The sequence below is a fragment of the Gigantopelta aegis genome, chromosome 4, assembly GCF_016097555.1.
Source record: "Gigantopelta aegis isolate Gae_Host chromosome 4, Gae_host_genome, whole genome shotgun sequence".
In the NCBI taxonomy this organism is placed as follows: domain Eukaryota; kingdom Metazoa; phylum Mollusca; class Gastropoda; order Neomphalida; family Peltospiridae; genus Gigantopelta; species Gigantopelta aegis.
Window position 1 is genome coordinate 57,517,986 of NC_054702.1, and position 26,994 is coordinate 57,544,979.

A 26,994-nucleotide genomic window follows, 5' to 3' on the forward strand; every position below is an offset into this window, starting at 1 on the left:
ATATACCCCAGAAGTTGAAAGTAATGTGTAATTTAACAGTACAGAAGCTGTACATGAATACATGCTATTCCATTACGTTATAATTTTAATCAGGGTATTTAAGGTTCCGACTGAAGACTTTAACAAAGATAATCTATTTGCACAGGTGAGACTTTATTAAAGCCATGGGTTTTATAAGCACATGGTCAAATCTCATTCATATGAGACTGTTAGTCTGAACAATTGAAATCCTGAAGCCACTTTTACAAAACATCGTAATACTAAATTGGCGACTAGTTGTTACACCTGTCATATGTTTATGTGTTTGGCTTCTATTTTACGCAAACAATCCCATCATTACATAAGATGGCACATTGTAAGGACAAAAGTAAATGAAATAAGTATACTTCAAACCATATTAGTTGTACTGTTAGTAGATGTTTAGTCTTAGATTTACTTTTACGTACAAAACGATGTTTTGTGAAAATGGTCGCAGATTCTAAAGTTTAATTTTGAGTCTCTACTTTGAACGTTTTACAAACAAGGGATCAGATGCTCTGTCAAAATAACACCCTTGAGCAATTATTATCCTGACGACAGAACATCAGAGAGTTAATGTTGATTATAACTAAATATATTTCTCTTTATGCCAATAGGTTAATAAGAAGAAGCAAATTACCATTTGAAAGTGTAGAGTATGGCATCAGTGATATTGGCAGTTGCTCTGGTAGTTCTATGTCGTTGCGGCGTAATACAACCAAATGCATCGCGATACAAAACTCATCTATCGAGAGAGCACCATCCCGATTCAAGTCAGAAAGTTGCCTGCAACATACGAAACAAACAAAGATAGAAGAATTTAAAGGTCAAGGTTTTAATTATATTACATCAAAGATTATATAGTGAAACTCCTCCAAACAGGACACCCTAAGTAAAAAGTCTAAGTTTAAAGAGGTATATGGTTTAATAAGGTTATGCTCTATACTGGTATGTAAAAAGGGACCATGAAAAAATCCGGTTTTTTAACAAATTATGGTCTAGTTGAGGGGTTTCATTGTGTTATATTATATTTTTCATTCATTCATTATTTAAATGATTGCAATTATTACCGAATGACTACAGTATAGAACACTTTTTTATGACTGAACAACCACAACAACAAAAAAAAGAAATACAGTAAAGAAAGTACCATATTTTAGAGAGCTCCAAAACAGGCAGCTTGGATTTTTCAAAGAATTCTTTTGCAACAGGGCCTGAAAGAAATTGTAAAACATCTTAGTTAACAAGGAAAGATATTTACAAAACTGTAACATAAACAATGAATAGACCGAAAGTGGCTTGTATTTAAACAATGCGAAACTGTTAAACAACAACGATAAAATAATTTTAACATTAACCATCTACATTTAAAAGCAGCATTGTCATCATAATATTATAGTACTTTTTATCAACAATAATAGTATAAACATTAATCAAAATCTTCAAATGAAATAATATAAATGACTTTTATTTTCTATCTTTTGTATTTGAAACAACCTAAAGCTATGTTCCCATTCATGCGTGTGTGGTGTGCAGCATTATGGCATGCATTTTCTTGTGAAATTGATCAAATGATATTCTATACAGGTGTTGACATACATCCAGAATGCGACGTGCAGTAGCATTTTGTGCAGTTTGCAGGGTTTCCTTTTTCTTAAATTGAGCATTTACTGCAGTCCATAATGCACCATAACAGCAAAATGTGAGATTTCCCTGTTTTTAGTTTCAACTTCAGTTCCTATCCATGCTGTAAGCAGTGATAAAAAATATGTGATAAATTCACCACTGCCACACAACACATGTCAGATGCACATGACCATGACTATACCTGTTATTATTCCAGTTAGCTCGGGCTGCATTGTCTTGAACTGCTTCTCATAGTATTCACGCTGCTCCTCGGTTATTGACCAGATGTCATCGACACTTTCCGCTTCCGAACTGATAGATGAAGAGTCAAAGCCAGGAGGTTCCAACGAATCTGTCCACTTCTTAATTCCAGTTCCGAGCAACACTAGAAAAAACCCACAAGTTAATGTTCAGTGGCAAGAAACAAAATATAAAATCCTTTTATTATATAATAATAAACAATTCAATCAATTTAAAAAAAAGTAAAATCAGTCATTCTTATGTTAAGCAGCGAACTAAAGGAGTATCTCAAAGTAGCCGTTTAAAAAAACCAATTGACTGCATAATCGACACCTATAATACATAAGGCTTTTTAAGTTTCAGTCTTCTGATCGTTACTCCTTTTTTGATCTGCACTGCTGATTGTCATCTCTGTATTTTACCTCATGTATTTTGCACTCATGTTCAGTCGAATGCATATAAAGATGAATTCCATAATAAAAGCCACCATGAGTGAGGTTACGTTTATGATCAGGAGACTAATGAGGGTTGGATTTTAAGGGAAAGCCGTCACACCCCATTCAAACTTTCCCTTTCTGAGACTGGGTTAGACTAGTAATGATATAATAAGGTGACCTCAAGGTCATGTGGCTGCATGAGCAAGTGTAACTGTCAGGTGAGCTATATTTTGTTCTGAAAAAACCCACAAAAAAACCACAATAAACTTACAGTGAGCATCTTCCTCTTCAAACATGGCCCAATTTCCGTTCTCAGTTGCAGAGTTGACATAAGCTCCACTAGAGAGCGCCACTGGATTAACATGTCCACCGTCCACAACCACGGGCTGCTGGGTGTTCACGGCAGCCATCACAGCAACGGCGGGAAATGAGGCCGGTGCCGTCTGCTGCTTCAACAACTGTCGTCTGGCCGGGGGTGAAGACGGAGGGGTTTTGGTCGGTGAGTAAGGAGGCGACTTGGAATCATCAGCTTCATCTCGATTTATTGTCTTTTGAAAAAAAGAAAAACAGTTATGGATAACATGCTAATAAACAATATATAATGCTAACACATTAATTATTTGGTTTTGTAGATTTGTGGGATCTTCAATGCATTTTAGAGTAGGTTGCTGCTTATTCAAAGTAGTTGGCTGTGTTGAGAACCTTCCTAAACCCTGAAAGTAATCTGTAATGTAATTTGCCAAAGTGAAAGCAATGGTAGCCTATGAAATTTGCCAGTTGCTGACTATTCTGATAAGCCTGATTTTGACAGCTACGTAAATCATTCCACTCTTTTCTTTTTTTCACTAAAATATTGTTTTCATATTTTGCTATTGAGTTTTCTTTTGATTTTATTAGTTTTTTAAGTTTTGAAAGCAGACATATATCATTTTGGTATTTAAGGAATCTGTCAGTTTGACATGGTTTAATCTGGGGAAGATGTCTTAAATGTAGGCTCATAGCTTATAAAGCATCTCAAATGCAAACAAACTGGCTTTAAAAAAAACCCTGTAAAAACCAAACACATTCAAAATCCAAATGGTAGAAATACCTGTGGTTGTTGTGTAAATGATGATTGGCCATCGAGTACCATGCCCCGGTACTGTCCAGATAAACTACGTGTGTGAGATTTCTTTCCAGATGGAGGGGGCGGCAACTGTCCGGTTTGTGGCGGGATGGGTTTGCTGTAAAAAAAACCAAAAAAACCCCAGATAATCATTATGTATATATAGAAAATTAAACTTAATGAAATGAAAAAGTGCATATATGTTTATAATTTCAAATCTCAAAGTACCTTTCTTACAGCTGATTATTAATTAAAGTGTGGGTGGGTAATAACTTGAGTAACCACGAATAAAGATACAAATATTAACAAATAAAAACATTAAACATAACAATTAATGCAATAGTTCTTGCTAAATAATATTTAGCTCAGCCATTTAACAGAAAAATGCAGTCTAAATTTATAATAAATTGATGGCGCTCATTTTTACTCTTATTATCACTGAAAGACCTGTAAAAAACTGTATACATTTTTCACTATTAAACTTAAATAAATAAAAAAACACAACATTTTTTTATAAATCACCCGATATAAATATATAACCTAAGGGAAATAAGTTAGGGAATCTTTCAGACAGCTAGAGCACATATATCTATTTTGGTCTCTTTACGATAGTAAATAATTACACAAATTAAAATTAAATGATTAATAACTTCAATCTAGCATGTGGTCATACTCATATTTGAAAGCTATTTCTTTTCAAAAGATCTCGTGCGTGTATAATTTATGTGCAGTTTGTATTTTGCAGCAGACTACCGAATTCGGACAGATCTGAGTAGTAGAAAGTACCTGTCACTCATGGACATGATTTCCGTGTCAGTTCCAAGGTGTAATCGTCTGTCTCCTGAAATACAAAGACATAATGTGGAGAGAGAAAAAAACAAAGAAGAACAGGCAAACTATTTTTTAATTTATTTTGCTGCCTATTATTTTTGGTCATAGTATACATATATTACTGAATCTTTCCTACACCTGAGATCAAAGTGATATTGGCCCCAAAATCAGGGGGGAAAATGTGGGTGGTCTTGAAAATGGCATTGGAGGTTCCTGTAAAAAAAAAAAATGGCTAGGCTCAAAATTTATTTTCTGGAGTAAAACGCAATCTATGCTTCAGATACTTTAATCCGGAAGCAAATGTTAAAAACTGAGAAGCTGTTCTGACTACATGTATTAATAAAAACTTTACTCTCATTTTATGTAACTTTAAACTAACCTCTTCTTTTCTGCCTTGTTTTTACGTTATCTATTTTAATATTGGTCATCTTCCAAGACTTGGAAGGCCAGGAAATTTTTATGAGTACCACTAAGACCAAGAATTCCAGAAAACCTGAAAAGATTTTCTTATTTGTTACTGTTTATTAGTAGTAAGAAAATTGTTATATTAGTGACATATTAACAAACTTATTGCTATCATTTACAAGTTGAATTTGATGAATACTGTGCGATGAATTTGAAACAAAAAACTAATCCTAGAATTAGCATGTTTTAAAAAACCTCCTGTTGTTGTATTTCATATGACGAAGATGAAATACATTTTTCAAAGTGAAAACATATAAATTTATGTTTGAATTTTATCACTAGCTAAACATGCTGGTATTTTTGTAATGAACCAACAAACCTTGGTCAGATATTTTCCCAAACTTTGGCAAAGGAATGTCTACACCTGAAATAAAGGAAATACAAATCTTAAAATATTACTGAAAATAGCAATATGAACTAAAATGTGGTGTTGTTGTTTTGGGGTGTTTTGGGAGGTGAGGGGTAATCATTCCTCAGTTTAAAATTTGACGTAGATGTTTTATTATAGTCTTTCACATGGAACGTCTGTTTTTTATACTATGGAATTTACTACAAGTTATTTATTTCTGAGATGATGGTTTTCTAAATTGCACATAAAAATAGTATGTTTTTGTCATTTCCAAACACTTTTACTGTTCTTCTTAAGTCAAACCAAACTGAAATTAATTACATAAAAAATACAAGTCCTCTGGGTTTTTTCTGTGTGTGTGTGTGTGTGTGTGTGTGTGTGTGTGTGTGTGTGTGTGTGTGTGTGTGTGTGTGTGTGTGTCTACCGATACAATATGGACTTTCATATCATTACATTATAAATATTCAGTGGAGATTAACAGACCTGCTGCAAATGAAAAGTATAATATGAATTACACATAATCCAGTTTGTATACATTCTTATAGCTAGGAGAAAAAAAAATCCCTTTTTGACACGAGGATTCAAGCAAAATCAATCTTCAGGGTAAGCTGTAGTGAAATACAACTTGGATAACTAGATTATTTCCCAAACAAATAGGTTAACTAGCTCCCGAAGCTGTCAGCAGTTTAGACTTTCATACATACATGTATATCATGTTGTATATTCATAACCATGTACAGCCAAAGTTGTTACAGGAATTAATTCAACAATACCTGATGAACTCTGTGTTCTTTTTGACCACTAAACAATTCAAGTCTACATGAGAGTGGGACATACCCCAGTACTATAGTGCTTGCTTGATGCACAGTCAGTCTGGGATCGATACCCGTCGGTGGGCCCATTGGGCTATCACTGGTTTTATATCAAAGGCTATGGTATATGCTATCCTGTCTGTGGGATGGTGTATATGAAAGATTCCTTGCTACTAATGAAATATGTAGGAGGTTACCAAATTACCAAATGTACCAAGTACAATCAATTTAGTTCTAGTAAGGTTTTATTATCAAATAGAAACTTACCCGAAGGAAGCAAAAGGTGGTGATACAAAAAAACAATATCTTATGAACAAACGCCATCACGTACCTGAATACTAATGAAATTGTTTGGCAAGTTCTGTGGTCAACACACACAAAATGAGGATGTTTTCAATGTCAGATATTAATCGGAATTCGAAAGATGAACAACTAACTGTAAATATTCCTCAGTGCACCAGATGTGAATTCTTACTGCTTGTGTCACAGCAGGGTCAGGGCCCATTTATATTATACAAAGAAACGCTTCACAATAATGCAATATGTATGTACTGCATACCTGTACATGGCCACAACAAAATACATGTATAGACTTACTCTTCGGCATGGTCCTAACAAAATACATACATGTACTTTAGAATTTAACAGAATACTGAATTTCCTCTTGACTGACATCCAATAGCCAATGATTAATAAATCAATGTGCTCTAGTGGTGTCATTAAACAAAATGAACTTTAACTTTAACTTTATTTCCTCTTGATTAATACTGAATTAAAAATTACAACACAAAAATACTGAGTACAAAGCATCCTAAGTAAATTCATATGCAAATTTTTACAATTATTTATATAGCAAAATGTAGAAATGTATTATAATGTACATGCCCAGTGCATGATTTTAAAATGATATCAATAAAACATTTTTTAAAACCCTGGCTACTGATTAGGTTTTAAAAAAACCCAACAGATTTGCAAAACACCAATAGAGATAACAATTATATACAATAAATCAAAGGGAATTGGTCATTCATGATTTCTTTTCTTTTCTTTTTTAATACAAAGGACAGGAATGTATACAAAATTTCTATGGTTTATGTCATGGGGTGCTTTGAGGTGGGGAAGTATAGCTTGCTAAACATTATTTATCTTGGGGGAAAAGTGTAAGATGGTATTTTGTTCATCATCACCCCCACCCACTCCCACCCCCACACCCCAAAAATAAATGCATATGTGCTTGAACTAATGAGGTCTACACATCAAAACTGAAATATGCTGTGTATCAGAACCATGTGCATAATTCAAGCAATTAATTACAATTGTAAATGATCATCAGACTTATCTGGAACTGCATGTATTAAGTAGCCATACTTCTAGATTCATCAGAGCAAAACCGAAACGAACAAAAGAAAGAAAACAAAAAAGGATTTTATTTCTAGTTAAACCTCTACCTTGTCTCCCAACATGAACGTGCCATTCTGGTAAGTCAGATCAACAATTCTTACAAATACAATATAATATACATACATGTATGTCATAATATACACGGAGTCAGGGTTGAAAATTAGCAGTCGCCCGATCGCCTGTGGTGACCTTTATTGGCTAAGGGTGACTAAGAATTTTACAACGGTAGTCCGTTGGGCAACGATCGATTTTAGTGTCTGGCGAGTATGGTACTAGTTAAAAAAGAAACACTTATACTGAATTGAATGTGACAAAACACATAGCGTTTATGTTGGCACGAACTACAGATCTGGCAGCAGAAGACATAGAACAGGTTCTATATTCTGACAGCGCCAACACAATGAATAGAGATAAAATTCATATAAAAACATATTAATTTATTAAGTTTTAAACCCATACCGGCTCAAATAACATTTTATTGGGGGTAAAAGTGCAGTGTAAATTAAAACAAAAAATCTTTATAAATTACCATCAAACTGCATATGTTAACTCTTTTTTTTGTGATACAAGTTTTAAGGCAATTGAAAGTAATCTGAATGACACAACCGTAATACATGATCAGGGCCGTATCTCTGCACAAAGCAGTCGAATGGGCATTTGGCAAAACAGTGGATTATTCTATGGATGTCTATCTAAGAGAACAGCCACTCCCGAGGAAATCATTTGCTGGGAATTTCACCCTTCTTGTATTACCACAAAGTTTATTCCATTCTTCTTGCATCACCACAAAGAGGACTGCCACTCCCAGACTAGTTTACTAAAGCACACGCAGTTCTACATTAATCTGTTTCTACTGCATTATCTTTAACTGCATTATCTTTTACCCTGTATTGAAAATGAGATTTAATATGTTTAACTTAATGGTACTTTGTAAAGAAACATGTTTATTTATACTGGATTTACTTTTTCAAAAAAAAAATTGAGTTGGTATGGGTTTATAACTTGACAACATGTTTTTATATAAATTTTTACTTTATTCATTATGAAGTTAAACGTCAATTCAATGGTTTTCTTTAACACAAATGGTTATTATTCAACAAAAAACCACTATAGTTTTAATTTTACCTGTGCAGTTAAATTCAAATGTGATAACTGGAGGGCTAGTTGAATTTGAGAAGGGCCAGTAAAATGTTTCTTCAAACTGGCCTTGCTGGCAACCTTTGTTTTCATGTTAATTTTCACCCTGCTGTGTACATTGTATATATGTACCAGGGATTTATCAAGGATTTTTCACCAGGGTCCCATGTCTGATGAGATTGGAAACATTAGCACAAGTAAATCATACTTGGGATATGTTTTCAGGCCACTGAACGATGCAGTACACCTCTGATAATTTAATTTATTAGAACAGACATAATTAAATATATATAAATATATATATAAAATGGGAAATTTTAGTACCACCTTCTTTTGAGAAGGGCTTGTATTTGGACCCACAGAATACTTGGATAAATCCCTGTGTACCCCCCCCCCCCCCCCCAAAAAAAAGGTGTAAAACATGACAGCATGCAATGAGTCTGGAACATTCTTGACAGCAGGGACTGCCAATAACCAAGTTATCAATACAGATGAAACACCGAAGCTGTCGTGATGGGGCTGGGAAACAGGTCATCCATGGATGATACCAGCAGTCATTGATTGCCCAGTGCGCTGGATCCATCGCATTTGTAACTGGTAACAGCAAATAGTTTTATGTGATGTCTACCGGCTTGAGGAGTCTTTCATTGCAGGAAATTAAAGGTCACACAACCATGACAAGAACAGTGTTGCCACAATGGTACATGCGCCACTCCATGTCTGTCAAGTGGATGCAGTGTCTGTGAGATTTTCGGTATTGAATTCCTCATCGACAAGATTGTTTATTCAAAGAAAATACAGCTTCACTTTAATGGAAGGTTTTATGTAGCTCTGGATATATTTATAGTCTATTTCTCATGGATCTGGCATCCACAAAAAAAAAGAGTTGGATTGTTGCAACATTAATTAAATTGGATTTTTTTCTTCTTCTTCTTCTCTTTCTGTTTTTTTTAGCAATACCAAATTAGTTTGTCTTTATATGTGTTTGCTGAGTGGTTGGGTTTTTTGGTGGAATTCTAATCATTTCCATTTGATAGTATCATCACTTTATTTTTTCTCTTTTTGTCTTCAAAATAATCACATCTTCCTGATTAAAGTGTGTGTACTTTGCATATACATATTTACATAAACTTCCAAAACAGCTGTTCAAAATCTTTAAATATATACATACACATAAGTGCACAATTAGTAAGAGTATCTTCTAAGGAACATTTACATGTATGTCAATGTGTAAATTAATACTATCAAACAAGTTTCTATAAAATTTACAGAACCATTCTTGAGGGAAAAAAAAAATCAAAGTTAATTAGAAGCGATGGCTTACAGTATTACAGATTACCCATGGTAGCACATGTGTTGTGAGCAGTCAAGACTCAAAACTGACAGGGAGTTTAGGGAAAATGATGCACAAAATACAAAATATGTTTTCTGATATTTGGGTTCAGTTTAATATTAAGACAAAAAGTCAGTGTCACCAATTTGCATGATTCTAAGTATTTGCGAGAACGATAGTCTCATTTAGGGCAAATGGTGCACAAAATACAAAATATGTTTCTTGATACTAAGGTTCAGTTTAATATTAAGACAAAAAGTCAGTGTCACCCATTTGCAGGAATCTAAATATTTGCGAGAACGAGTTTCATTTTGGGCAAATGATGCACAAAATACAAAATATGTTTCCTGATATTAAGGTTCAGTTTAATATTAAGACAAAAAGTCAGTGTCACTATTTGCAGGTGTCTAAAAATTTGCTAGAATGATAGTTTCATTTTCACATTAAATTTAGATCATCATTTACATGATCATGATGGGCTATCACCCCCTATGCAAAAATTAAAGGAGTTTCATCAAATTTGTTTTTGTGTAACCCATAAACAATTAAGGCCAATTATTAATCCTCAGAGGCCTGTAATTGTGTACTATAACTTTACACTAGAGCTACTACCACCAGGATACGAACCCAGAACATAAACCTGCTAACCTTCAAGCCAACAGACCGGCCTTGGTGGCGTCGTGGTTAGGCCATCGGCTGGTAGATACTGGGTTTGGGTCCAAGTCTAGGTATGGGATTTTTAATCCAGATACCGATTCCAAACCCTGAGTGAGTGCTCCGCAAGGCTCAATGGTTTGTGCTGTCCTGCCTGTGGGAAGAGCAAATAAAAGATCCCTTGCTGCTATTCGGAAAGAGTAGCCCATGAAGTGGCGACAGCATGTTTCCTCTCAAAATCTGTGTGGTCCTTAACCATATATCATATATAACCGTAAATAAAATGTGTTGAGTGCATCGTTAAATAAAACATTTCTTTCTTTCTTTCAAGCGAACAGCTTAACCACTAGTGAGTAGTGTACTATCAATGAGTCATTAATGACCAGTGACATACTTTTGAAATCATGAAACATAGCTTAGCCGAGGTTCTAACGAAAATACTCAATAATCTACTTGCACTACTGCAGCTGGCAAGTCTGAAAATAACTCATCCTGGATTCAAACAATGATATTCAATTATCCAGCTACTTCTCATGTATGCTTTGGCACAGTGATGTAAACTGAAAGCTTTTATCATGCAAATATAACCATCATCGATCAACACACATCTACATGAACATGCAGGTTTCTTTTGTAGATCTGGTTTGTCTAGGTAACTTTCAAAGTCTAACCAGTCTTCACTTAACCGAAGACCGACAGACAGAACTGGTTATGTCTACTCTTTGAGAAAATGAGGGCAGTCCACAATATGTATTTTGCATTAATTATCTCTTCTTTTTTTTTTCCTTCTTGGTGGGTGGGGAGGGAGGGGCATTCATGTTCCATTCCATTCCTTACCATTAGCCAAGGTAAAAAAGGTAAGTGATTAGTGATGCACACAACCATGTCTTATGTGTTTTTTTAAACAATATTTATTTCTGTTTATGTTTAACAGATGGGATTGGTCAACAGGTGTTATACAACTAAAGTAATGTACAGTCTACATGGACAGCAGAGTCTATTATATATTGAAGAAGAATGTTATTTAACTATGTCTAATGTAACTTTAATGCACTGGCTTGAGACATCTGTGTTTTGGGACAATAAAATAATGATGATATAGTGAAATCCTAGCCATGCTTGTATATAAGCTGTGAATCTCTTGCGAAAATTGCTATAATATAGCTGACCTTTTTAACTAAGAGAAACTGGAGAATTCTTCTTATGAAGAAAGTAACACTGGGGATGTCATATTAGGCCAAATAACAAAATATATGTGGTTCTGATTAGGGCAGGTAGGTAGGATGTAACTTGTTTTAGAATTTTTTTTTTTTCAAAGATCTGTCAAACTGGTCTTGGCAGTAAAGTAAAAAAAATTGAAGATCAATATGTACAAAATGAAGCAATATGTACACATACATCTAGAATTTTGCATCTCTATTAGCTATATCTTAAAGGCATACTGTCAGATTTATGGACCTTATTTCTCTAAAAATGAATAATAAATCAAAATTACATTATTTTTTACAGACCAAACCTAGCTGTTGCATCACTTTAACTACACAATGATGGAGTGAAATCAATGTCAACCCTCTCAGCAATGTTAGTTTTTGAATTATGGACCATTGCCATAATTCAATTATTTTTACAAAATATCATTAATAAATGGAGTATGGTGGTTATGTAGATGGTTGAATAAAGTACATTTAGGGACAAATCAAATATATATATACTCTTCAAAAAAAGATACGCAAAAGGGTACAAATGGGTTATAACTCCGATTTTATGTTTCCTACCGGTTCATGCTTTGTGAATATAAGGTCATTGCATGTCCCAAACACATTCCCACGGTTACATTCGATAAAACGCAGCTACTGTACAATAAAGTTCCAAAATGTGAATATTCGCAAAAACGCAGCCACGTGCAAACCATGTCACCACTGCACGTGCGTTGTCTGCACATGCAACATGAACACCGACAGTATAAAAGTGCAGGGTGTTCGCTTGCCTGGCCTCTGTATCTGGCCGACAGTTGACAATCCAGGACATGCCACGTCTCAGTGAACCGCAGAGAAACAATGCCATCGGCCGACTAGACGCAGGCGAATCCAGAAAGGCCGTTGCCAGGGCATTCCATGTGTCCCCAAGCACCATCTCCAGACTGTGGGACCGTTACCAGCAACATGGATCAACACGTGACCTCCCTAGATCCGGTCGACCATGGGTCACTACCCCCGGGCAGGACCGCTACATCCGGGTACGCCACCTTCGGGAACGATTGACTACTGCCACCTCCACAGCCGCAGAAATACCAGGTTTGCGCAGGATATCCGACCAGACCGTACGGAACCGCCTACGTGAGGTAGGAATTCGTGCCAGACGTCCAGTTCGAGGTGTCATCTTAACACCACAACACCGTCGACTCCGACTGCAGTGGTGCCAGATTCATCGACAATGGCCTCAACTGCGATGGAGACAGGTGTGGTTCAGTGACGAGTCCCGATTTCTGCTCCGACGTCATGATGGAAGATGTCGCGTGTATAGGCGTCGTGGTAAACGTTATGCGGCAAACTGCGTGCAGGAAGTGGACAGATTCGGCGGGGGTAGTGTCATGGTGTGGGCAGCCATCTCACACACTGGCAGAACTGACCTGGTCCACGTGCAGGGCAACCTGAATGCACAGGGTTACATTGACCAGATCCTCCGGCCACACATCGTTCCAGTTATGGCCAACGCCAACGCAGTGTTCCAACATGACAACGCCAGGCCTCACACAGCACGTCTCACAACGGCTTTCCTACAGAACAACAACATTAATGTCCTTCCTTGGCCATCGATATCACCGGATTTGAACCCAATTGAGCATCTATGGGACGAGTTGGACCGACGCCTCCGACAGCGACAACCACAGCCCCAGACCCTGCCCGAGCTGGCAGCAGCCTTACAGGCCGAGTGGGCCACCATCCCCCGGGACGTCATCCGTACTCTGGTTGCTTCAATGGGCAGGCGGTGCCAGGCAGTTGTCAACACACGCGGAGGCCACACCCGGTATTGACTCCAGATGACCGTGACCTTGGTGGTGTGTCCTATCACTTACTCACAATGGACTAGAGTGAATTGTGAACAATCCTGCAACATTTGGTAATTATCGGACTCACCATTCAATAATTAAATCAATTCTCCAAATGTTACGACAATGTGGTTTTGCGTTTCTTCTTTTGAAGAGTATATATATATATTTAAGTAATACTTTGTTAGGCCATGTAATAGGTCAGTGGTCTGTGACAATATGCCTTTAAATACAGGTACATGTATAACATTGTTCAACTGATAAAACAAAAACAAATGAAATGACATGCACAAGTATTTCTTTATAATTTATTATACATGGATATGTGTGACTGAATACTGCAGTGATCTTAACTGAATTTTTTAACAGGTACACAAGCTTTTCAGTTTTAGCATGTCAAATGTGAAATGACATAAATGCAATAAAATTAACTACTTAAAAAGATAAAATTGGTGGTGTTGTGGTTAAGCCATCAGACTACAGGCTGGTAGGTACTGGGTTAGCAGCCCGGTACCGGCTCCCACTCGGACATAAGGCTGGTAGGTACTGGGTTAGCAGCCCGGTACCGGCTCCCACTCGGACATAAGGCTGGTAGGTACTGGGTTAGCAGCCCGGTACCGGCTCCCACTCGGACATAAGGCTGGTAGGTACTGGGTTAGCAGCCCGGTACCGGCTCCCACTCGGACATAAGGCTGGTAGGTACTGGGTTAGCAGCCCAGTACCGGCTCCCACTCGGACATAAGGCTGACATAAGGCTGGTAGGTACTGGGTTAGCAGCCCGGTACCGGCTCCCACTCGGACATAAGGCTGGTAGGTACTGGGTTAGCAGCCCGGTACCGGCTCCCACTCGGACATAAGGCTGGTAGGTACTGGGTTAGCAGCCCGGTACCGGCTCCCACTCGGACATAAGGCTGGTAGGTACTGGGTTAGCAGCCCGGTACCGGCTCACCACTCGGACATAAGGCTGGTAGGTACTGGGTTAGCAGCCCGGTACCGGCTCCCACTCGGACATAAGGCTGGTAGGTACTGGGTTAGCAGCCCGGTACCGGCTCCCACTCGGACATAAGGCTGGTAGGTACTGGGTTAGCAGCCCGGTACCGGCTCCCACTCGGACATAAGGCTGACATAAGGCTGGTAGGTACTGGGTTAGCAACCCGGTACCGGCTCCCACTCGGACATAAGGCTGGTAGGTACTGGGTTAGCAGCCCGGTACCGGCTCCCACTCGGACATAAGGCTGGTAGGTACTGGGTTAGCAGCCCGGTACCGGCTCCCACTCGGACATAAGGCTGGTAGGTACTGGGTTAGCAGCCCGGTACCGGCTCCCACTCGGACATAAGGCTGGTAGGTACTGGGTTAGCAGCCCGGTACCAGCTCCCACTCAGAGCGAGTTTTAACAACTCAATGGGTAGGTGTAAGACCACTACACCCTCTTCTCTCTCACTAACCACTAACAACTACCAACTAACCCACTGGACAGATAGCCCAGATAGCTGAGGTGTGTGCCCAGGGCTCTGTTCCACGAAGCAATAATTAGCCCTAAGATTACCGTAAGTGCATAGCTACCCTATGCACTTAAGTTGATCTTAGGGCCAAGATCGCTTCGTGGAATGGGGCCCAGGACAGTGTGCTTGAACCTTAATTTGATATAAGCATAAAAATAAGTTAAAGAAAGAATAAACCGTGCATAACATTCATGAACAAGTATGGTATGCATTCATGCTGAGTAGTAAAGAGAATAATTTTACAATTTAATAATTTTACAATTTATCCGAGCTTCATTTGAAAATATTCTCTTTGTTTCATAATCACATTTTCAATAATCAATACCGAGTGCTCCACACATAGACACATTAAATGATCATCATAATAAGATTTCTCATTGATACTTAAGTTGATTAGCACTGAATTTTGTCACTTAACCGGCATTAGCATTGCATCAAAAATGCATTATCATACGAAATAGTCCACCAGAGGGAATGTTCAGCAAGTTCACGACACCACTATTTAATCACTACAAACTTGAAGGCAGTTTTACTCAGCAAGATACAAACATAACAGATGTTCACCTAATACCAGGGCATGATTCTCAATGTGAAAATGAAAGTCACGAAAATCCAGTTAGATCCTCTTAACACAGGTCAGTCTTTAAAAAAAAAAAACAGTTAAAGACTGTTTTGTTTAACGAGACCACTTGTCCACATTGATTTATTAATTGGGGAACATTTTGTTTTTAAAAATCTTGATTAGCTATAATTCTGGTTATGTGAAAACTAATTAGAAACTAGTTTAATGTTTCAAAATTCTGTAGTGATCTCTATAACTTGCATAGCGAATCATAATGTGATACTGAACAAAATGTTCCCAGTTAATCATTGGCTACTGGATGTCAAACATTTGATAATTCTGACACATTGTCTTAGCAGCAAGGGGTCTTTTATATGCCTTTTCCGACAGACAGAATAGCACATACCACAGTATTTGATATACCAGTTGTGAGGAACTGAATGGATGGAAAAAAAATCAAGCAGTGGTTCAACTAGAAGTTTGATTCTTCAACACAAGCAGCTCAGGCGAGCGCTTTACCAAATGAAGTTATATCCCACCCCTTTAAAAACAAGTATCTATAGTCCATCCCATTTTCCTACAAAAATGTTTTTTGCAAATAATTTCAATTTGGTTTGACATAAGAAGAAAAGTAAAAATAACAATAATAAAAATTGCTATTTTTGTGTGCAATTTAGAAAACAATCGGCAATCAATAACTTGTAGTAAATTCTATAGTATGAAAACAGGCGATTCTTGTAGGAAGGACTATATAGTTCAACATCAAAGTTTGAGGCAACATTTATTTAAATATAATCTAAATAATTATTATCTATCATCCAATTCTCAAGTAATCACACAGCATCAAATAAAAACTAGATTTAAAAAAAAAAAAACCCACTGGATCATTATGAAGTAATCTAGATCAGATTCTGTTAGAATTGTTATCAAAAACGAGTCCTGCAGTGATGTAAATTATATATTCATGTCCTTAAAATTGTTGTCAATGCAGCAGTAATAATAGCAGCAGCAGCAGCAAACCCAGTAAAGTTATAAAACTTGAGAATTACTGCCATAAATAATTACCCATCCTTTTTTGTTGCGAACAGTATGGATGCATGAAAATAGTCAATGTTTTTCGAAGGTTCAAGAATGTGTGCCTGAAATAGCCACTAATGTCTATTTACCGTATGTTTAGCCCAATAAGAAAGATGCTAATGCGTATCAATTAGCAAAGTTGATTGCTGTTAGTTCCTATCTTTCTGCATGGATGAAAGTCAATTATGTGGATCTGATAGTCTTGTAAATGCCTACCGGCCCACAACATTGGAGTCAACGCAAACAGATTTTCAGACAGCACATTCAAATAAGACGTTTGTGCTATATTGATACTTTAAAATCCAGTCATAATCAATGTAAAAAAAAAAAAAAAAAACCCACAAAATTTAGCACCAAACTGTGAAACACCAACTCCAAATATGCTGTTATTCATGTCTTATTAGTGTCGCTTCATCAAATTATTTGACAAAAAGTATTCATTTAAACTGTTTGCACTTATATCCAATTAAGGTTCAAGCATGATGTTCTACACACACACACCTCAGTTATATGGGCTGTTTATTCAGGACAGAGGGTTCAAATTATTTTATAGTAAGCATTCGTTTAAAACTTTTGCACTTATATGTATCCAATTAAGGTTCAAGCATGCTGTTCTACTTCTAGGCACACATCTCAGCTATATGAGCTGTTTGTCCTAAACAGAAGTTTAGTGGTTAGTAACTGTTATTAAGGTTGGTGTGGAAGAAGTTGGTGTAGTGGAAATATGTACATCAAATTGACATTCATTATCTTCACAGTACTGCTAGAGTCAGCCTGTCAATCACCAGTAGAAAGTTTGCCAACTCGACAGTTGCTTTGTAATTTCCCCAACTCCCGACTTACGATAGGTACGTTCAGACTAACAATTAATGGGTCATATGACGAGAATCGAGTTGTAAAAGCACTCTAACTAGCAACTTGACAGTCACAGAAGTCGTTACAGCAGAAAGTTGGCCAACTTTCTGCTGGCAGTTGGTAGTCTGTGTCTATCATTACTCTAGAATCAATAATGCTGAAACCCATATGAAATCTCATTAAGTTTCTTTCATAACATATAGAGTGTGTTCTACACTTGGCACCAAGAGAATACTGTTGGCAGCTATATGTATTGCTTCCAGCATAGGGAAAACAATCTCGAGAACTCCTAGATAAAGGTCTTACATTTACGTCAGCACCATGCTTTTAAAAATAATGAATGCCCTTAATGCATTTTACTTTACTGTCATTTTAATTAATGGGAATTAACCGCAACTTTTTATCAAAACAGTAAAATCATCAACATTGATAACATAGCCATTCTGGATTTCATTAAGCAAATGACTTGAGCTTTTAATTTCCAAAATATGATATGAGGTTATCTTTCAATATGGCAGATATAAAAATAACCAATAATTAGGTTAGGCATATTTTTTATTCTTAGAGCCCTGAATTTGAAATGTTTAAAAATACAATTCTTTTCTTTTTTTAAACTTAATTTTGTTATACTTTATTTGGCTAACTGAAACTTGTATTTTGGCTATGATTTTCTTACTAAAGTTTTCAAATTACTCTTATGCTAGGCTCAAGCTGTCAACTGGCAGGATGAAGTTGGCCAACTTAATGGTTGTATTGTAATTTCCCCCCAAACTCCTGACTTATGACAAGTGCATTCAGATTAACAACAAATGGGTTATACAAGAAAAATCAAGTTGTAAAAGTGCTCAGACTAGCAACTAGTCATGACAGCAGACAATTGGCCAACTTTGTTCTGGCAGCTGGTAGTCTAAATTTAGCATTGCATCTGGGCGTTTGGCTAAAAAAATGTGTGGAAAGCCCTTATGGTTTACTCACCTGAGTTGAGACTGTCAAGTTTCACGGGAAGGCCTATCTGGGTGGCAGCAATCAGCTTGAGAGCAATGTAGAACTGGCTTCGGCCAAAATGGCCTAATCGCTTGGCTCCACACAGTTCAGTGATCTGAAAGTGAACATAAATTTTATCATCAGCAACAGGTAGTCACCATTTTTTAAAATGAAAAAGTAATGAAGTCTACAGCTGTCTTTTTCCAACATACTTGTATATGTATTGGTACTGTATAGGTAAAAAAAACAAAAGTACATAAACAACCTCTGCAATTAAGAAACTGTCCACGGCAAAAAAACAACCAAAAACATGCCATTGAAAAAAACCCACCTGAATATAGTCCAAGGCAAAAAAGTGCTGTGAAGAATTAAAAACTCCATGGCAATCTCCACGGCAATCTCCACGGCATTGCCGATTGCAATGGGCAATTGCAGGGGTTGCATACGGATTATATACGCGTTAACGATCATTATCAAGTTTATATACCAAGTGAAATAATTTTCAATGGAACCTTATTTCACAAGGGACCTAAGCTTGATCATAACTGGCCTTTTTGTTGTACTTCTTGTGACATTTTTTTCCCCCTATACATGTATGTCACCAGAAATTGTTATGCATTTCAATGTCACTGTCCACACTATAGTCTGTTCCACAGGGATCACGATTTTTTTCTTACTATGTAATTTACTACAAGTTATTTATTTCTGAGCCGAGTGATTTGTAAATTGCACATACAAATTGTATTTCTTGGCTTATTTCCAAAACACTTTTACTTTTCTTCATATGTCAAACCTAACTGAAATTATTTACAAAAAACCCCAACATTTTAATAGAATGATGGGTTGGACTATAGATAGGTAAGTTTTGTTGCACATATGATCACTTGAAAAAATAACCAATCACATCTCTAGGTAATGACCTACCGGTACTCTTTTTTTTTTAGCAGATATACATGTACATGTACATGTACCAGCACTACTGCAAACTGTATGTAACCATGTCCATAGTTTGTCACTGCCCAGCACAGTTTGCCACAGAACTACCTGCTGAAGAAGCAGAAGCTGCATGCCGCCTACGCCACAGTTTGTCAAAAGCACAGTTTTTGATGCCAAGTCACCAAACGAAACTTTAAAGAGGCACCCCAAACTGCATTTACATTTTCCCCACCAAACACACACAGTGTATAACTTTTAATGTAATTTGTTAATGTTCGTATTGATTAACAGTCGTATGAAATCTGGACAAATATGACTTTGAAGGCGGCACCTTCTGAACAACCTACGCACATGGAATGTACTTTTATTCGACTGTATCATTATAGTAAGTTATAGATTGTCTTTGACAGTATATAATGGGGCCAGGACTTAGCCCAGTGGTAAAGCGCTCGCTTGATGCACGGTTGGTCTGGGATCGATCCCCGTTGGTGGACCCATCGGGCTATTTCTCGCTCCAGCCAGTGCACCACGACTGGTATATCAAAGGCCGTGGTATGTGTTATCCTGTCTGTGGGATGGTCCATATAAAAGATCCCTTGCTGCTAATAAAAAAGAGCAGCCCATGAAGTGGCGACAACAGGTTTCCTCTCTATATCTGTGTGGTCCTTAACCATATGTCTGATGCCATATAACCATAAATAAAATGTGTTGAGTGTGTCGTTAAATAAAACATTTCCTTCCTTGACAGAATACAAACAGAAGGGAAAAGAAAGATACAATCAACTGATGAAGAGGAATCAAGATGTTTTCCTCGATTCACGTACTGTGGGAGTTTTTATTACTAGACTATCATAAAAAATCAATATCTTTACACAAAAGGACAATTTCAGTTACTGAATACAGCAATCAGACAAGAATGTATCTATTTTTGTTTGAGTATTAACTTGTAACCTAGCAACAAAACTTAAAGAAAATATGTTCAAACTGAGGAAGTTATCTAGAAAATGTATAAATGTGAGAGCGAAAGCGTGCGAATCATCTCTTGCCTCAGTTATGGTTGCCGAATGTGTTTGAAAGAAAGAAAGAAGAAAGAAATGTTTTATTTAATGACGCACTCAACACACTGTATTTACGGTTATATGGTATCAGACATATGATTATGGACCACACAGATATTGAGAGAGGAAACCTGCTGTCAACACTTCATGGACTATTCTTTTCGATTAGCAGCAAGGGATCTTTTATGTGCACCATCCCAGACAGGTTAGTACATACCACAGCCTTTGATATACCAGTCATGGTGCACTGGCTGGAACAAGAAATAGCCCAATGGGCCCACCGACGGGGATCAATCCAACACCGACCGTGCATCGAGCAAGCGCTGTACCACTGGGCTACATCTCGCCCCAACCGAATGTGTTTGAAGTATCAACCAAATGTGTTTGAAGTATCAACCGAATGTGTTTGAAGTATCAACCAAATGTGTTTGAAATGTGCAAAAAAAAAAAATTGGACATTGTACATGTACCGTATATCTTCGCCTATAAGTCGAATTTTTTTCACCCAAAAATTATTTTACAACTTGGGGGGTCGACTTATAAGAGGGTAAACAAATTTCACCAAAAAATATTACTGTTTTGGGGATTATTTTACAAGTTTTATTGTTGAAGTATGCCATGTATTTATACTCAAATATGTTAATTTGACACATTTATTTTTTATAACCTATTTTTTTTGGCATTAGAACGGTTTTGGTTATGCGAAAAGGCGTACGATCTCACTCACATGCCAAGACAACAGTCCACTTAGTTAAATTAACAGTCATCACTAATAGTAAAAATGTTAACAATACTAACTACCTGTTGCCTGAGTTTATTTTGAAATCTGGTCACTGGCATTAATGGTTTGTTCAAACAATGTTTTGGCGGTGATTAACTTCATGAATATTACTGAGCTTTCCCTTAAAATAGACTGATCTCTGCAGTTCACTATCTAGAGCAATAGGGACACACATCATTTGGTACAAAAACCAGTGTACTTTCCAGAGTTATCCTCCTTACATGTATTAATATGGCGGCAAAACGTGATACTTTCAGTTTTATCGTAGTGATCTGTTGTCAGTGTTTATAAATAAAGTCGTTGTCTGTGCACAAAACCACCATCTGTACAGTACTATACAGTAACAGTCAAACAGCTTTCACTCTCTACTAAGGGAATATTTCGTTTTGATGCTATGTAATAATGATAGTTTGATTGGAATAGTCTGATTATATTGCGATGTACAAAACGTGAAAACCGAAGTTTGTAAAATAATTTCTTTTGTTCAAATATTATTGTTCTCATGTGCTGAAAATAAGAAATATTTCAATATTTATAAGTAGTTTTTCATGGGTCGACTTATAAACGGGTCAATAAAAAAACATGTTTTCAGGGCTTGAAATTAGGGACTCGACTTATAGCCGAGATCGACTTACAGGCGAAGATATACGGTATGTAGTTACATGCGTGTAAGACATAAATAGGCTTTGTAAATTCAATCATATAATTTTGTCAGTTGCTATGTAATTGGCTATTATCGTGCATGACACTTGTATCATGTAGTAACGCCTTAATTCTGTTAAAAAGGTACAAAGTTTGATTTGTTTAACGACACCACACTGATTTATTAATCATCGGCTATTGGATGTCAAACATTTGGTAATTTTGACACTAGTCTTAGAGATGAAACCTGCAACATTTTTTTTAGCAGTAGCAAGGGATCTTTTAAATGCATCATCCCACAGACACAAACAAGAAATAGCCCAATGGGCCCACCGATGGGGATCGATCTTAAACTGATCACACATAAGGCAAGCTCTTTACCTCTGGGATACATTTTGCAAAAGGTACATGCACAACTCCATTTTATAAACATTGTTTAAAAATATATTCAGGGCTCAATGCAGAAAATTCAATTCACTTGCTACTGGCTAGTAAATGACATATATTCACTAGCCAAATATCTCCATCTACTCACCAGAGTTTTACCTAATACATAATTTTATAAAATAAATGTATGGCAATGCCCCCAGTATTCAACCACTTAAGAAAGAAAGAAATAGATCCAAATTTAGTTTTTGCACTATACTATTTTATACTCGCCAATTGGCTACTACTTTTTAATAAATAGTCACCTGTAAACAAAAGTTACTCGCAAATGCAAGTGTTTTACTTGCCGTGTAGAGCCGGGCCTGGTATTTTTAAGCCATTCTGCCTGTAAGGAAAATAACGACTACATACATACATACACCTGACAGATGGGAGACCCTCCACACTCGAGCTACGATTATGCACTCCATTTCGGGGAATCAGCGGCTGAAGGACGGCAAATTATGACTAACAGGACAAATGACATACAACTAGTTTTATTATATTTTCTATTTTTACTATTAAGCATAAATATTTGTAAGAGTATACCTTGTAGATAAATGGGTTTTTTTGGTGTTTTTTTGTTGTTGTTTGTTGTTGTTTTTGTGTGTTTTTTACTTCTTCTTTTTAGGAAACTATTGCGGTGGCTATCCTTTAATTGGACGCCACAATATTGTAAATAAACTGCACGACTTTGTCTTTGCACTTGCACCATGTGCTACCAAATACAAGCTTTATTATAGCAACATAAGGTGAGTCACTTAGGGTTCCAGAAGAAGCAGATAGGAATCCAGACAGCCGGATAAATAACAAGTAAGATTAACCTGTTAGATATTATAATTCATCTTGGATAACTGTTGAGTACACTAGAATAGGGACTTAGGACAATAGGAACAACCTTAACACCAAACTAGGGTTTACAAACATACAGCATACACCATCGCAACAGTACATAGGGTGCACTGACTAATGATAACAATGCACCCGCCCCCATTTAATGGCCCAGCACGTACTCTAATAGGAGCCGGACAAAAGAATACCGGCTCCGAGTACACAATTGCACTGCACCCAGGGTAAGCCAGATAAAAGAATACCGGTCTACCCTATCCCACCCCAAAATATTTGCTGCTGGTGGTCTACTTGGTATTTGGCGACACTGAAGAGGAGGACGTCATTGACTGCAACAACAACAAGATCGGGAAATATCCCGGAACAACAGCGTCTTGCTTACCGGTGTGTACACAAGTGCACGAGTCTCCCCTGGGTTGTCATGCCATGACCAGAAGCGGTCAGGCCCTTTTAAGGGCCATATGGGCAACCTAGGGAGACACCCCAGCATCATAGAGGTCTAATTAACGAGCTACTCTCGATTCACTAATACCAAAACCTATATTAGCTCTGGAACTTCTTTTTGGCCGACCGTTCAAAATTGCACCCAATTTCCTCAACCCAAATTGCGCACCTTTTCTCTTTGGCATAATACTTTGCTCCATTCCAAATTCAATAGCACCATCACCCCCCGCCTCTGCCTGCTACCGACCATGGTCGGGCTGCTGGTCCTCCCTTGCACTTGCCAGTGCGGGCGGTCCCATCTCTCCCCCTCCCCCACCTTTCCTGTCCTGTGCGCTACAACAGCTTGCTCTGAATGTGCACGTAAAGCCCTATGACCTGACCTGACCTGGAGAGGAAAGGAATATTTGTTCTGTTACTGTCACCTCAGCACATTTTAAACTATTACTATTTGGTTTCTAATATATATGCTTATTGTGACACTTGGTCAAAAGAAAGAAATGTGATCTTTAAAATGTACTTTCTCACTGAAAGGACAGTACATACCACAGCCTTTGATGTACCTGTACCAGCCATTAAGCACTGGTTAGGATGGGGAGGAAACAAGTCAATCGACGGTGATCGATCCTGTGACCTATCACACTCTACACAATTGCTCTTCTACTACTAATCTTCTACATCGCACCTGATTGACAGAATGTCGAAAGGCACTAAAGAGAGTTGGTTTCTGTGAAGACAATCAGTGTACATGCTCATGGTGTATGTTAACAAGCCCATCGACCTCACTTCACTGCTAGCACAGCAATCAGTTGTCCAATCACACATGGATAATCCACTAATTACTAAAGTGAGTTAGTAAACATCATTTATAAATAAACATAACTTGGAAGCTGATAATAAAAATAGTGTTGACACGTACAGGATCCCATATTAGAAGTGGAAATAAGACAATTAAACTGGACAAAAAAGAAAAAGAAATGTTTTGGGGGAATCTTGAAAATTTGAGGGTTCATGCATGCTTTTTATTATAAAATAAAAAAAGAAATTTACAGAATAATAATATTTATTATAAAAACAAGGACAGAAAGAGTTCTCAAATAGCCCTGAAATCTAGACTTAGAACTGCATCTTTGGAAGTTAGTAATAAAACTACAAAAGGGCAATTCCACGCTAAAGTGGACATGGAGTGAAAAAATCAAATCATGTTATTCCTTATATATATACTGAACCGCAAAAGAAACGCGACACGTGTGGCTGAGAAAATATGTTTCAATTTATTAATATCAAAGATAAATTTTGAAAAATCTGATAAAGTCAATTTATTGGATGCACTTTGACCACAGTCTCTGGGTCGTTTGCCTGTGTTCAGGTAGTGGGGGGATCCAGCACATCGAGATTGTAGGGCGTGACATGTTCAATACCATGTATGTCCTCCCTGGGTGTTCAAAACGGCCATACACCGTCGGTACATGGAGTGCACGAGGCGGTTCACAAAAGCCATTGGCACCTGTGCCCACACCCTCAGGAAAGCTGCCTCCAGTTGCACACGAGTTGTCGGCCGTGGGACCACCTGGTTAAGCCGTCTCTGGATTTCATCCCACAGGTGTTCAATCGGGTTCAAATCAGGGCTGAGAGCCGGCCACGGCATGGTTCTGATGTTGTGCTGACGCAGGAAGTCCATGGTGATCCTGGCCGTGTGGGGGCGAGCATTATCCTGCTGGAACACGTGGTTATGGTGACGCATGATAAAGGGCACTATATGAGGTGTTAGAATCTGGTCAACGTAGCGCTGCGCTGTGATGCCATTCCCTCTGCCTGCACCAACATTTTGGAACAAATGGGGCCCAATTCTCTGATTCAGGCCTATAGCACCCCAAACCATGATGCTTTGGCCACCCCACGGGTCTCTCTCCAGGACACATGCGTCTCTGTAGCGTTCACGCCTTCTACGACACACCCTCACTCTGCCATCCGAGTTGGAAACGCAGTACCGGCTCTCGTCAGAGAAGACTATCAACCTCCATTGTTGATGCCGCCAATGTTGGTGCTGTGTAGCCCACTGTAGTCGTGTCTGGCGGTGGCGGGCGGTGAGGACAGGTCCTCGAGCGGGACGTCGGCAAAACAGGTTGTTGGCGGCCAGTCGACGTCGTACCGTGTCGTCACTGATGGGTCGCTGTCCAGTGCCAATGGTCGCGCGAGCTGTCATGCTGGCCGTTCTGAAGCGATCATGGAGGTGTTGCCGGTTGATGTAGCGGTCCTGCCTGGGCGTGGTCACCCGGGGGCGCCCGCTGCGGTGACTGTCTGCAGTGCTGTTGGTGTTGATGTACCGCTGCTGTAGACAATGGATGGTGCTGACATGGACATTGTAAGCGTTAGCAACAACCAGGGCACGCTGCCCGGCTTGCAATCGGCCGATAGCTTGTTCTCTCTGCGCTGCTGACAATCGGGCCATACCTGATGCGTGCAAATTACGAATGCCAGGAATGCGGTTCAAGTTGGTTTTTATACCCATAACCTCCACGAGATGCACGTGCATTTCGGTTTTCATGACAATTGTTTGCGACTGCCACCCACGGCCTTCGAGACAGGTGCGTTTTGTCGTGTCGTTTCATGGAAAGTTGAAAGGGTACCTGCAATTTGGGTCTCAGTCATAAACCAGCATGTCTTGTAATATTGACAGTTACATCCCCGAAATAAATTGTTATAATTTACCATATAGAAATGACATTTAAAAATCTCGCGTTTCTTTTGCGGTTCAGTATATTAAGATTGTTTTTAATGTAAAAATCTGATAAGTAAAATATTGTAAAATAAATAGATGTGTTTGACTTTAGTTATTTTATGAGGATACCGTCACACTAAAAATATGACACTTCCATAATACACACTATGAATTTATGTACAGCAGCCATGTAATTGAAGGTAATATTCTTTTTATTAGTGTTTTTGTTTTACCACTAACAAAGTACTACACTTCATAATCCACTTTAATGAAAAAAAATTTTTTTTTAGATTTAGGGGAAATTAGAAAACATAGAATCAGTTTGTAATTCTGTTACCGAAAACAAACAAAAAGTTAGATTGTATTATTCATATATATGTAATCAAGGAATCAACTCATATTCTCTGAGTATATGTTAATGAACATAATCAGACACATTTACTTTCAAATTCATACATTATTAGTAAAATTATATAGCTGTTAACATATGTAATTCCGTTACCATAGGTTTGTAATTCCGTTACCATCTTTGGTATATAGTGTCAAGAAACACTTTAATATAAACCTACATACTAGTAGTACTAAAATGCTACACTCTTATCCATATACACCAATACATCAAGTGATGTAACAATAGGAAGATATACAAAATCTTTTTTTTAAAATCCATATGGTAATAGTACTAGTAGTGGCTCCAAATG

General features: G+C 37.8%; 1 protein-coding gene across 3 annotated transcripts in view; it reads right to left on the reverse strand.

The window, feature by feature from the left end:
- The window catches only part of LOC121370810 (ralBP1-associated Eps domain-containing protein 1-like), a 72,246-nt gene that overhangs the window by 26,174 nt on the left and 19,078 nt on the right, over positions 1-26,994 (reverse strand). For all 3 annotated transcript variants that reach the window (XM_041496289.1, XM_041496288.1, XM_041496287.1), the window contains exons 2-9: positions 18,430-18,553; positions 5,042-5,086; positions 4,213-4,267; positions 3,412-3,544; positions 2,593-2,869; positions 1,847-2,029; positions 1,169-1,232; positions 659-804 (exon numbers count right to left, since the gene is read on the reverse strand). In XM_041496289.1, the coding sequence (XP_041352223.1) occupies positions 659-804; positions 1,169-1,232; positions 1,847-2,029; positions 2,593-2,869; positions 3,412-3,544; positions 4,213-4,267; positions 5,042-5,086; positions 18,430-18,553 (1,027 nt within the window). The remainder of the gene's footprint in view (positions 1-658; positions 805-1,168; positions 1,233-1,846; positions 2,030-2,592; positions 2,870-3,411; positions 3,545-4,212; positions 4,268-5,041; positions 5,087-18,429; positions 18,554-26,994) is intronic.